A 14,550-nucleotide genomic window follows, 5' to 3' on the forward strand; every position below is an offset into this window, starting at 1 on the left:
AACCATAAGTGAACACAAAGTTATAATATTTTAGAAAATATTCTACTTACATTTTAGATGCTCTGATTGTAGGAAAGAGCGGAAGGGGTGATGTCAATGAAATATGCGGGTATTAGAGACTTTGCTATAATCTTTCCACTACTTCAGCCTTTCTTTAGTTGATGTTTTCTGAAAGAAATCTTCTTTCCATTGACTAAAACTCAAGGTTTACTTCTATACTACCTACTAAGAAATTGCTTGAATTTATACATGAATCGAAACTTGGAGTTCAGAGAAATTACAATGTTTCAAGACGATACCAGAAATTCGGAGACGAAAATGTGTTTTATATATAAACGCCAGTTCTTTGAGCAATCTACAAGACTCCACTGTATGGTGCTTAATATAATGTAGTTGAGTCGTAATACAAAGGCCACTGTCAACCCGTTTCCCGTAATACGAGAGAGTGGAGTCGGAATTTGTAAGTCTCAATGGGTTTCATTGCCTTATATCTCTCATATTGGTTATATTTTAAAGCCAGTAGTTAAGCTTTAAATATATGCTGCACTGGAAGGTGATTAGTGGTGATGATCAGGTGTTTATCGCACTTAACCAGCAATTCGGAGAGGAAGGATTCTACATTAAGGACAATCAAGGAGATTACAAAATGAGTAAAAGCTACATCATATTCTTACATTAAAATGAGTGGGGAAAAAGAAAGCTATGTAGACTAATGACAAAGTTAGTGAGACTGGTTTAGTTTAAACCTTTGAAAAATAACTCATTTAAGGAGTCGCCCGGAACCATGCTTATATGATCAACTTGTTGTGAATGTAAACTCTTCTAAAGTAATCGAACGTTAATACATGACATTATGGAGCCACTGTAAGGAAAGTGATTCGAGAATAAGGATTGAACATATAAGGATGGTTCGGTTGGTTGTGTTCTTTCTATATACAGCAGTGGGTTTTACTCAGGAATCCACTGGAATAACTGATCATAAGACATACTAACTAAATAGCTCAGAAAGCTTTTCGAAACGTATATGATGTCGTCCCTATGTTGCCACTTGCTTCTATACAACATAATGGCAACATTTGAAGAAAACAGATTACTAACTAGTCAGCATACTGGTGCCATGTTTTCATATACTTTTATTGTATTTTATTTGATATCATTTTCAGTGCCATTATTAAAGATAGCATTTTAACAAAAACATTCCGAGTTCATTGCAATTATAATAAGTATAGTGCAACATCATTTGGTATTGTCCATTAAAACATATTAATGTCTTGGAAGTACACATACTTTGTCAAACTTTGATATGTAATTCTATAGTTAACATATGTTAGTATATCGCTAACAGTTTCCTATCCTTTATATTCTGAAGACCCTGACTAACTATTTTGATCTTTGAACAGAACGAATTTTCATTGTTGTTGTCGTTATCCCGCAATCAGATCCGTGAAGATTTATCCAGAAAATACCGCGGTAATCGTTGTACGAGTAGTCACCGTTAAGATTGGAGTAGCCACATGAATAGAAAGTTGTCTCATGGACCGGGTTTTTGTTTTTGCAGCATCTGTAATCGTTAATACCGCTACAGCCATCGCAATCATAGCATTTATAATGTGGACGATAATTGCGGTAATAACAAGAGTAAAAAGAATAACAATAATAATAATAATAATAAGTACAGTAATAGTAGCAGCCACAGTTAGAGTACTCGTAGTCGCCTGTAGCTACGCGGTTGCTAAATGAGTAGCAGTTGCTGGTAGAGCCCGTATTACTATCGTCAGGATACCACCAGCCACCTCGGTGTTTTTCTGCGCAATCGAAGGTACTCGACCCATCATTGTCTTGATCGTGCGTACTAAATCGATATCCTGAATTTGCTGCCATTGCGTTATTACCTGGAAGGAAATAAAGAAATACTTAATGAAGTTATATTTTAATCAAGTCTTGTTATTTGCATACTGGACGTTATTAAACTACCGGGTTTAGTTTGCTGTAATTGTCGGTTGGTAGTGCGTTTGTTGTTGTGTTAGTTCATGTTTGGATTTGACTTTAATTTAATTTTTTTATATAGAAGTTCTTGAGCTTTCCCAAATAGGTGTCAATTTCCAGTGGAGAGCTTTCAATTTTGACGATTTTCTTTGGGAACCTTAGTTTTTTAATCGTTCAAAAGTAAATAATATATATTTGATATAAATAGTAAACGTTATGGTACTTTTCAATTTTGTGACGAATATCATTTAGTAAAGCGTTTAAAGGTAAATTGTGTCATGAGTAGAAATGTAAACAGCAAATTCTTTGTAGTACTCAATTTCTGACAAATGAAATGTGTAGTTTTGCTTTTTAAACTACTAGGTTTTCAAATAAGAAGAAAAACATGTAAACATGTGAACATGAAAACATGTGTTGGAATTTCTCATCTTTGTCACCATCATCTTTGTGGAACGTCTTATCTTGCATCTGACGTTTTTACATCCTTTTGATCATTAAAAAATAATAAGATACCTACATTTATTATTATACATTTATACATATAAGAAATAAGGCAGGTAGTGCCATTTGGAAATGTAAAACATACAATTTTCTTGACTGATCTCTCACAAAAACGTCCGAATTATTTGATATTTTCTATTACCATTGTGATATGATAGGCCTCTTGATAATTCCATGAACAAATATTCAATGGTCTAATGAAACTTAATTTGTTTCTCTTTTAAAAACGGTAAAGCCATATTTCATGATATTTCTAGGTTCCCATGATAGTTATTTTGCCTTTCTTTTCTAAGATTGACAAAGTCTATATGAAAGTGCAAGGTCTAGTACATACCTAAGTATCTATACTATATTTGTAACATGACCTGAGTATATGTACGAGTGTAATTCCTAGAGTGTGATTACAACTACAGGTAGTTATGTTAGAATAATATTATGTAATAACTAAAAGTCTGCGTATGATTGACATTTAGCACAATACATACCAGCATTTCCATTGTAGCCATCCAATGACAGTTGGTATTTGTCTCTCTCGTTACTGATACTGAAAGATGAATAACGGGTGTGGTATGTTGATCCTTCCGTGTTTGTCTTTTCTATTAGGAGTTGGTAGTTTTTTTGATTTGTCAATTTGTATATTTTATCGTTGCCAATCCAATGATTTCCTGTGAGACTTCCAAACCCGTTTTTGTACTCATTCCAGTTTCGATAAAAGCTGACGGATCTACTTGTACGTCGTTGCAAAATCTGTAAAGAGAATCACTTAGTTTATATATGAAAAGTAAGTAATGTATGAAATATCACATTGTACTACAATAAGCAAGATAAATTAATTGGTGAAGGTCAATAATCCGATTTGTTTTAAACTGAAAGGAAGATGGATCATTTAATTAAATAATTGAATGATTTACTTCAAATGTTAGTCAACGAAGTCCTGTCATATAAGAAAACAAGTTTAACATGGGAAAGCTATTGATTGCCAATGGCTAAACTTACTGTCCATCCTCCACTAGAAAATTCACAAAAAACTTCAAACCCGGAGCTTCCAGCGGGATAAATGGTATATTTTCCGTTATTTCTTCTACCCGCTGTGTGAAGATCAGAACAATCTCTCGGTCCACTGCGGGTACATGTAGCACCATCACCTTCAAACCATTCGTTACAGTAACATCTACGGATATCATTCCGCTCCTCGCAGGTTGCGTCTGCACTACAACTGTACCTCTCACTTGTTAGTACGTTACTGTTGCAAGTAATCCGTAAGGAACAGTCAGAATTTATGTATGATTCACCTTCCTGGAAAGATAAATGTTAAACGACATATTCCAAATATAGTAAAATATATGTTAATTTGTTACATTTTTAACGACTTTTGATGACACACTGGATTAAAACTAATATACGGTCATAAGCGTTTTAAAGATATTAGGTAACGTTCATCGTTCTGAATGTATCATAATTGCGTTGCCATATCTATGTATTTTCGCTAGGTCTAAATGAATTACAGGCAAAGAATTTAAGATACCCTAAACGATTCGTACTGACCCTTACTACACTTCCTTTGGCAGCAACGAAGCAGTTGTGAGTGCACGTCACTCCGTCACCTTGGTAGTTTTGATTGCAGTAACATTTACGGACACCGTTCCTCTCATCACAGGTTGCATGATCACTACACTGGTAACTCGCCTCTATTATCTGGTTGTTGCTACAAGTTGATCTTCGTGTACATCTTGAATTGATGTGAAACTCGCCTTCCTAATATAAGATATTCAGTGAGAAAAATATAATAATAAAGGAATTTTGGATTTGCGGTTGTCACAGTGAAAGGTACAGAATTGCAAGATTGGCTGGCCAATTTCATTTTTTTCTGGCAAAGGGTATCAACTTTTAAGAAAGTTTAATGCGGTCTTTGCAGCCAACTCTGGTGTTGGGGGCCTAGGGATTTAAAATTATTTTTTGTTTAAAGTAGCTGTCAAATGTTGCATTCCGTGAAGGTTTATTGCCACTAAAAACTTAACTTAAAATACGTTTGAAACGCACTATTTAGGTAAGAAGTACCCAATAATATTGTTTAAGGTTTATAAAGGAATGCACACCCGTAGAAGTAGTATTATGCTTCTGACTAAATGTAAAACATCCCTCGACTGACACTTTTGCCTGGCCTGTCGAATAAAATGGGATCCAAGGTCCCTGCCTAACCACGATGCGCTCGCCACACGGTTATCTTTAAATGTAATGCGATACTTGACAAGTTTATATAGTAAATGTTTGCATGAAATAATATGAACAATGAATTAAGAGCTAAGCATTTTAAATGGCATGAAAGAACTGTACTGACCCTTAAAACATTTCTTTTGGCAGCAACGAAGCAGTTGTGGGTGCACGTCACTCCGTCACCTTGGTAGTTTTGATTGCAGTAACATTTACGGACACCGTTCCTCTCATCACAGGTTGCGTGATCACTACACTGGTATCTCGCGTCTATAATCTTGCTGTTCCTACAAGTTGATCTTCGTGTACATCTTGAACTGACGTAAAACTCGCCTTCCAAATTTAAGATATTCAGCAGAAACAAATACATCTGTAAATGTATTCTGTAATGTATTGCGATAATCGACAAGTTTAACAGTCAGGATTAATGTAAGTTACATGCTCCTGGAAATGATAAATGTTAAACAATATATTCCAGTGAAATTAAAATGATAATTTGGTACAACGCTTGATGACGATGTTTGAGTAAAACTGAATTTCTACTATTAAATGGTCGTGTGCGTTTTATATATTTTAGGTAAAGTTTTTTATTCAGGGTGTAGTTGCTTTGGATGCCTTATTTTGCTAGGTCTCAATTAGAGGACTTTTGCAAGAACATGTAAAACCGAAATAGGGGGACAATCAATATCATCAATAATAATGAGAATTAATAACAGATATAATAAAGAGTAAGGTCAATCAATTGAAATCCAAGATTTTAAGTTACAGTGTACTGTTTATGTTATATATTAAGAGTTGTGAACGGCATCATATAAACTTACTGCTAATACGACGCCTTCCCCTTGGACGAAACAGCCACATTGCTCCATAGGTATGCAGCTATCTCCAAAAATCATGTGGTTTTCTGGACAAAGACATCTCTCTGGTTCCGCTGGATCCGGTATGACACAATTATTCGGATTCTCACAAGTTCTTTCACATGTATTATCATAATTATCCTTGTTGGACGAGCACCAGGCAATGGGTAAATCTGGTAAAATTGAAACCGCCACAATTTAATCCTAGCTTGAAGTGTTAACTCACTTTTATTACATTATCGAATCATCGGAACACTTGCTGATTGTTAACATAGGATCAAATGTTAGCCGCATTTTTTATTGTTTAGACTCTGTTACGACATTACGTTATTAGCGAATCATGTTACCATCGTAATGCTCTGGCCGCTCGGAACCTTTGTTGATTGTTAACATAGGATTAAATGTAAGCCGGATTTGTAATTGTTAAGGCTCATTCAACTTATAATCATTTATGTTACATACAAAAAGAATATAACATTTTCAAGTATTCGACTATGGGAATCAATCAATATAATTGTGTATGATATACATCTATTCCATTGAAACCTTTCTATAAAATGCTTCAATTTCCGTTTTGAGTACATAGATATGGAGAAAATAATTTAAAAAAATGTCTAACCTGTTATTCCTTTGACATCACCAAGACTTGTTATAGAATAATTGCCCCATTCATCTGCAATGCGAAAGTTGTCGTATGTCAAGGAAAATGACTGGCCTGGATAATTCTCTAGCTCGATGCGCAGCTGGTAATTCTTTTGATTGATCAAGTGAGCTAACTTTTCATTACCAATCAGAAATTCACTGCCTAAGAAACCAATACCGTTTTTGTATTCATCCCAGGTTCGATTAAAACCGATGGATCCATCAACACTTCGTTGTATGACCTGAAGAATTCAAAAGATAGGTATACAACTAACGGATAGAATTCATTATCTTATGATTAACCTTATAGGCACTCTTTGCGGCTCACATCAAGAAATACGAATAGGATAGAACAGATTTGTGATGTTGCGTTATAGGTCTTTATACATATTTAGATCACAATCATAGTTGTGCACAGAATACAAGTTTTCTTATCGTACTAAAATTCAATGTAATTATACTGAGTAGTTTTGTTTCCGATATTAGGTTTCAAATATTCATACATCGTACAAAATATATCATCCGACACTCTTTAAAACGAAAATGTGTCTTCGAGAGTAACGTCTGTGATTGTAAGTGTACACGTCTTGAAATATATTACTTACTGTCCAACCTCCAGATGTAGTGTTGTGATCACAATATGTCTGAAATGGTTCCGGATACTGGTCAGGCTTAATCAGGTATATACCGGATTTGGCGTTGTTAGGAGAGCATTGGTTAAGTACTTCATGACAATCCCTTGGATACTCCGGAGTTTGGAATAGAAAATACTGCAAGTCTAGCACCAAGATAATGTAAAGAAGAAGATGAGAACAAATCGTAAAACTGTTGCAGATACACGTCCATATGTAAAGAATTATTTCGAGAGAAATATAATATATGGCTACATCGCAATAGTTTTGTTTAAAAACACAGTAAATAAGACGTGGTAATTACTATGAATCAACAGAAAATGTATTCAATCATTTAGGCTAATATTCATGGAGGCTAATATAAGCAAGTATATTTTATTTGAAATGAAACTCTAACGCAAAGAACTACCGTGACTCTGTGGCGACATGGTCATAGAAGCAAACATGATAAGTGATAGCTTTCCTCGACATGAAGGTATAATTTGGCTCTATTTTCACCTGACAACAATCTAACGTTCATCAGCACTGACCGGAGATTTGAAAGTGCCAAATTTTTGAACGAGCTTACAGTATGTAAAGTCTAAACAAAGTGCGGGTTTTGTCCCTTCTGTTATTGTTACTTGATATTTAGCCTCTGAAGAGTATCCTGCTAGGATCGAAACGTCAGGCCAACTTACTTTGCACAAATGACGAACAAGTATGAGTACATATAATCGGAACTATCTTTATTGCTTGAAATAAAAATTAACTAAAGACTTGGCTTCTTTTTGTTTTAATTAACCCCAATCAGCGCTAAAAATACTTCAATACACAGTACAAGGAAATTATTGAGAATTGTAAATCATTATTTATCTTACAAATTGAAATAGGAGAAAGTACCAAATATGAAGTACATCTAGATGGTTCCTTTCTAAATTTAACTTTGTTTCCGAATTATGATTTAGATAACAAACTTATGTTAATTGTTTAGTTTTCAGTAGTTTATATTAACCGTTACCCTTACAGAACGAAAACTTACTTGAATCGTTGACTCTTGTGCTTGACGATATCTGATGTAACAAAAAATTAAAGGAAATGTACGATTAAGCAAAGTACATTCTGAAGAAACAATATCGAGTTAAGAAGGTTGTACGAAGGTCAATGTATCACAAAAAAAACAGAACATATGCCTATCTATTACACCTTCATTTTAACAGATACTATCATTTTAAGTTTAAATATACAAAACAGAATTGTATAGCCTATTAAAATAAAATCTGATTTCGCTTTTGATTCAAATAAATGAACTATTTCCAACTTGTCAATTATTATAGAAAAAGATGATAAGAACGGAAAGAAAATTTCACATTCCAATATCTAAGCAGTAATAAAATATTTCACAATCTTAATGTTTCTTTCACATTGATTTTACTGCTTATAAGCATAGCTAATATTGAAAGTAGGTTTTATTGAATAGCTTAAATTGTTTGAAAATATGATTATAACTATGTTTGCATGTCTTCTAATACTTCTTATTTATCATTACTATACATAAAACAATCATAAGTCACCAAACACTAACTTAATTAAACGATCATAACTACGATAAGCAGATGAAAGTAATAATTCCCTGTGCATTATGCTAATCTAAATGTGAATGACATTTTATCTGAGAAAGCGAAAAAAAAACTTACAATATATTATTGAAAGAAAATTAAAAGTACAAACATCAGCATTATCCATGGATTAAAAACAAATTGAAACCTTACCCACGTCCTTAAAAATACATGTATCCGACTGTAAATTGTTCGCATGATATATTTTGTTTTGCAGTAATGAATGTTGTTAATTGCAGATGTGTTGTGAAATATAAAAGAAAAATAGTTGATATCATTAGGCTTTTATCAATATAAAAAACCTTGAAGGCCGCCAAGGTTGTTTGGCACGCTCCCAGGTTGCATATTATTGACCAAAAGCGGTAATTGTCACCTTTTTACTTTTTCACATACTAAGAACATCTCTTAAAAACGGTGATTTTAAGATTTATGACGTTTTGCAATGTGGTCGTGTCCCTCATACGCTTCCGTAACCTATTACCAAAAAATGAAAAGGTCTCTATTATGCAGAAACGATGCAATTCAAGAATTCAACGTTTTTTGTTTGGAAATTTAAGTAAAAAAAAAGAAATAATTGCAGAAATCTCGAACTATTTGCAAACGTATTCTAGTTACAATATTCATCAAATTGTATTCTATTTTTACAATGAGACACTTTATTCTGAGCTTCTTGAAAAGAAATGAAGAAAATTCATGATCCGTAAATCTTTGATCTCCTAGTGGTGTTCGTATAGTAAGAGTATTGTTTGTTTCGATACGTACAAACCACTTGATTGACTTGGACAAGCATCAACAACACAATATATCTTTTTTGTCTTCAACATCACAAAACACGTATACGTTTTACGCCATAGCTACTGAAGCTAATTGTCAACATTCGTTCGCCTGAAAGCTACAACTGCTACAACAACTTTTTGCGACAACAACTTTTTGCTGATAGAAAATATGTCGATATTTTTAGAAATATTGTACTCAGAACGTATGCAATAAGTAAGGCTTTCAATGTACACACATTATGCAGAGTTATCTGTAACCTACAAAAACATTGTTAAAGTAATATTTTATATTTTTATAAATAAAAAAAAACAAGTTTAAGATCGGAGTTGAAAATATTTGGGCAAAGCTTAACACATGTATGACGATTCACGCTCAATCAAAATAACCTCATGTATAGCAAAAGACAAGTTAGCGTATCCATAAAGAAAACTGTTTTTATTACCCTTTGTCTACATCAGCAAAAACGGATACTCTTTTGGCAACTTTACGTTTACTGTATCTATTTAAGACAGAACACCATTCCTGAAAGCCCCACAACATCCCCGTGAACCCAGCTCTCATGAAAACACATACTTCCTCATAAAAAAACGTACATGAGTATTTTCTTTTTACCTATGGTTGGCGTAATTCTCTGAAGTATCCTAAATCAAGGATAACACATAATATCATAACGACACATATTTTTGTTTTCTTCCCTTGATATAAAAGGAAGTGTCATTTGACGCCTGTACGCAAAGCTTTGTATGAAAGAAAGTAAGATACTACGTTGAAGGAGGAAATAATTGCATAAATGCACGATCCGTCTAATTCAGTAAGACATCACATATATCCTATTGAATATAACATATTAGAATTAGTTAGTATTTTATTTGTGCATTGGTTCACGACAACTCTTATATGGTTTACATGTGCTGAGATTATCCGATAATTCGTCAATTAAGTATGTTGGGAGAAATAAGCTAATGATATACCAGTCGTGCAAAAATTCTTCTTCAAAACGATATTTTTGCAAGAGTAGTTATGAAAATATATAAGTGCCTAAGTAAACGATATCTGTTAACTTTAAATGAAATGATAGGTAAATGTTCAACTAACACATCAAATTTCAAATATGATACAGTAAAGTTATATCCATTTTGAAATTTTTTGACAATCAACATCATCTAGATTCTCTCAAAACAACACGAGTTTGAATAATAGCCGTTCTTGTCTACGTGATCACGTGTTGTATGGTAACATTTTCAATATAATTTTTTTAATTATAGACTTTGCAAGCAAGAAACGAGGAAATGATGGATACAAGGCCTGTCTTCTCGACAACGTGGCAAAAAAGCTCTGAATCATAAATTCAAAACTTTCTACAGTTTTGTTCTTTAAAGAAACAGAATCAGGAACTTTACAACGGAAACGCACAGCGAGAAGGCTTACGCATTTATTTCTTGTTTTGTCTGGGAGGATTGAGTAATGTTAATAAACAAGTCTGTTTTACTATTCTCCTTTATCTTGACATTGGTTTGGTACAATTAAAACAAAAATCTTAGCATGAATCTTTTTTTACGATTGAGGGTTAGTAGACGATCTTCTTGATATAATATGCAAAATTTCAAAACTAACAACGTTTCACATTGACTTTTTTATTATACTTTATTCTTAATTTCTTTTCACTTTTCATAACATTAAGGTTATTATTTTTATTCTAATGCGGCGTTTCGTGCAAACTTCTTACAAATATGTTGGCTATTAAAATATTTCAATTAAGTTGATGATTATTACATTGACATGCGTCAAAATCATCCCTATGATAAACACACATGACCGAATCGAACACATTATTAACAGATGCATGTGTTATACGATGCTATGACCGTCAGAAGGAAAACAAGACATTGGAGAACAAACAGTGTTACCTTAATCCGCACAATCGTAAGGGGAACGATTGAAATTTAGGGGTTGATACATTTTAAGAAGGAACAATAACATTGATATTGCTGGGTCATGAAAAGAAAACTTCAAGACAAAATACAGAAATATTAAAATAAACATTTTGTACATAAAACTGTTGGAGACGGGGGTTACTTGGCTTACAAATATCGGTTGCCAATTTACCTGTATCAACTATAAGGTGTTTTGGGGATGTTTGGCAAATAATTGTTGATCGTTTTAAGATACATTCTGTTTCCTCTTCTGTATTTGCATGATGAACTGATCAATATATATTCGTACGTAGGCCTACGGGGCTGTATTGAAGAGTGCGTTACATTAATGCGTTTAAGGTGTTATGTTTTACAGATACCTGCCCAGCGAGCAAATTTCCAAGTTATTGTCAGATATACAGTATGATACTTAACATAGTAACACTTTTGAAAACGAGAATTTGAAAGTGCTTGGAATGCTCTCATGTTGAATTGATCTATTAATGTTTTTGTAGTTTAAAATTGATTTTTAAATGTTGCGCACATAAACTGTTACAATACTGAGGTTTTCTTAGCTCGTCTTGAAAAAAAAAAAATCAGCCATATTGTGTAAAGCTGCCATTTGTATGCACACGAAAAACCATCGATACTTTATGTTGACACATTAAATGTTTTTGTATTAGGAATGATGCTTCTTTCGAATATTAAATCCAACAGATTGATCATATCGGTATAAAGTTGTAAATATAGTAATTTGGATATTAAACTTATTCAAAAGTTTATTTATCATGTCCGTATGAATATTATTATTTTTTTTTAAATAAAAAGCTGAACTTGATCTTTTTTATCATAATAGTTTGGCAGTGGTTTTGACAGAGAAATACATTTTGTATTCGGAAAATATGAATACTTTTATGAATTGACAGAAAAAAATTGTCATCGTGAAGGAACAACTTCGCGAGTTGTGTAATGATATTGTTACTTGTTGTATACATTATCATATTTAATTTCATGCGAGATGTTCTTTGATAAACAAATTACTAGTTCGCAAGTTATTCATAACGTTATTTTTATTAGCTTAGGTTAATGGATACTTAATCATATGTAGGGGTTTCGAAACCTATATGCTCTCGTTACAAGAACGTTTAAGCTTCTTGTAAAGCAATTTATAGAGTTTCTGTATATATCCATTTTGAAAATTCTTGTCAATTAAACCTCGTCTAGACTCACTAAAACAACACGATTTTGAATAATAACCGTTCTTGTCCACGTGATCACGTGTTGCATGGTAACATTTTAAATATTTTTAATTACAGACTTTGCTAGGAAGAACGAGGAAATGATGGATACAAGCCTGTCTTGTCGACAACGGGGCAAGAAATCTCTAAATCATAAATTATAACATTTCTACAGTTTTGTTCTTTTGAAAAACAGAATCAGGAACTTTACAACGGAAGCGAACAGCGAGAAGATATATACATTTATTTATGTTTTGTCTGGGTTGATTAAGTAATGTTAATAAACCCTTTTTTTGTTACTATTCTCCTTTTAATTGACATTGGTTTGGTACAACTTTAAATAAAAATATTCTTAGCATGAAACTTGTTTTTTATTGTCGGTTAGTAGACGCTCTTTCTGATGCTACAGGTACAATTTCAGAACTTAGAACTTTTCACATTATGTTTTTATGTACTTAATATCCTATCACTTTTCATAACATTTGGTCTATAATTATCGTATTTTAATTTTTTTCTTAAAGCAGCGTTTCGTGCAAAATTCTTACAAATATGTCGAATATTTAAATATTTACATTTAGTTGATGATTATTACATTGACATGAGTTAAAAATCATTCCTATGATTAACGCACATGACCGAATCAAATACATTTTTAACATATACATGTGTAATACGATGCTATGACCGCCAGAGGGAAAACAAAACATTGGAGAACATACAGTGTTAATTTAACCCGCAAATTAGTAAGGGGAACGATTGGAATTAGGAGGTTGATACATTTTAAGAAGGAATATTAGGATTGACATTGCTTGGTCATAAAAAAAAAATGTTTCAAGACAAAATACAGAATTATTAAGATAAACATTTTGTACATAACAATAATGGAGACGATATTTGGATTTTAAATATTGGTTGCCAAATTACCTGTATCGAATATAAGGTGTTTTGGGGATGTTTGGCTAATAAGTGTTGATCATTTTAAGATACAATCTGTTCCTCTTGGGTATTTGCATGATGGACTGATCATATATATTCGTACGTACTTGCCTGTATTGAAACGTGTGTTACATTAATGCGTTGGTTGTGTAATGTTTTACAGATACCTGCCAATGAGCAAATTTCCAAGTTGTTGTCAGTTGTATATTGTAATACTAAACATATTAACAATTTTGTGAAAAGCTAATTTGAAAGTGCTTGGATTGCTCTAATGTTAACTGTTACAATACTGAGGTTTTCTTAGCTCAAAAAAATATACATTTCTGCTATACTGCGTAAAGCTGCCATTTTTATGTACACGAGAAACCTATCAATACTTTAATTTTGACATATAAAACTTCTGTGTATTAGGAATTATTTCTTTTCGAATACTAAATCCAACAGATTAATGATATCAGTATAACGTTATAAATAGAGCAATTTAGATATTAAACTTATTCAAAAGTTTAATTATCATTTCCGTATGCATATTTGTTCTTTTAGAAAATCAAAAGCTTAACTTTATTTATGTTATCATACTAGTTCGGCAGTCATTTTGACGGAGAGATACATTTTTTGAATTATTTTATGACTTGAAGGAACAAATTATCATCATGAAGGAATAACTTCTCAGTTTTTTTAATTGTTACTTGTTTTATACATTCGCATTTTAAATTTCATCCGATATTTGCTTTGATAAACAACCGATTAGTTCACAAGTTAACCATAACGTTATTTTTCTTAGCATAGGTTAATGGATACTTCATCATATGTAGGGTTTTGAAACCCGTATGCACTCGTTACAAGACCGCTTAGGCTTTGCACGCAATATGGACGAGAAACGTGTTGTATTAAAAACAAAATGTGTGAATTTGAGATTTATTTAAGAAATAAAATGTAGACATTTCAATATGTATATGTATTTGGTATGTTTCAAAGTTCTCCTCCAAGAGATTCGTGTTGATTTTAAATAGTTAAGCCTCTAAAAAGACATGTAAAAGGTAGATTTTCTGCCTAGTAAATTTCTGTTGCAGATTTTCTTTTTACGCGTTTGTTTGATTCTAAAATAAAATCAATGATGTAATTCATAATTGGGTATCAACAAATGATACAGAATGGACAGTACGAATAGTGGGGCTATCAGCAGAAAATATAAGGGCAAGAGAATAAATGCAGTAATAAAGAGAGATAATTGTGTTTAGAATAATGCTCGATAACGCACA

General features: G+C 32.6%; 1 protein-coding gene across 1 annotated transcript; it reads right to left on the bottom strand.

Moving 5' to 3' along the window:
- Nucleotides 1–1,380: 1,380 nt before the first annotated feature.
- On the bottom strand, nt 1,381–5,068 carry LOC139972951 (uncharacterized). Its single transcript, XM_071979269.1, has 5 exons — nt 5,021–5,068; nt 4,033–4,242; nt 3,484–3,783; nt 2,973–3,234; nt 1,381–1,892 (listed from the first exon to the last, which is right to left on the bottom strand). Exons 1-5 carry the CDS (start codon nt 5,066–5,068, stop codon nt 1,381–1,383), a joined length of 1,332 nt encoding a protein of 443 aa, XP_071835370.1.
- Nucleotides 5,069–14,550: the final 9,482 nt, after the last annotated feature.

Source organism: Apostichopus japonicus, chromosome 9, assembly GCF_037975245.1.
Source record: "Apostichopus japonicus isolate 1M-3 chromosome 9, ASM3797524v1, whole genome shotgun sequence".
Classification (NCBI taxonomy): domain Eukaryota; kingdom Metazoa; phylum Echinodermata; class Holothuroidea; order Aspidochirotida; family Stichopodidae; genus Apostichopus; species Apostichopus japonicus.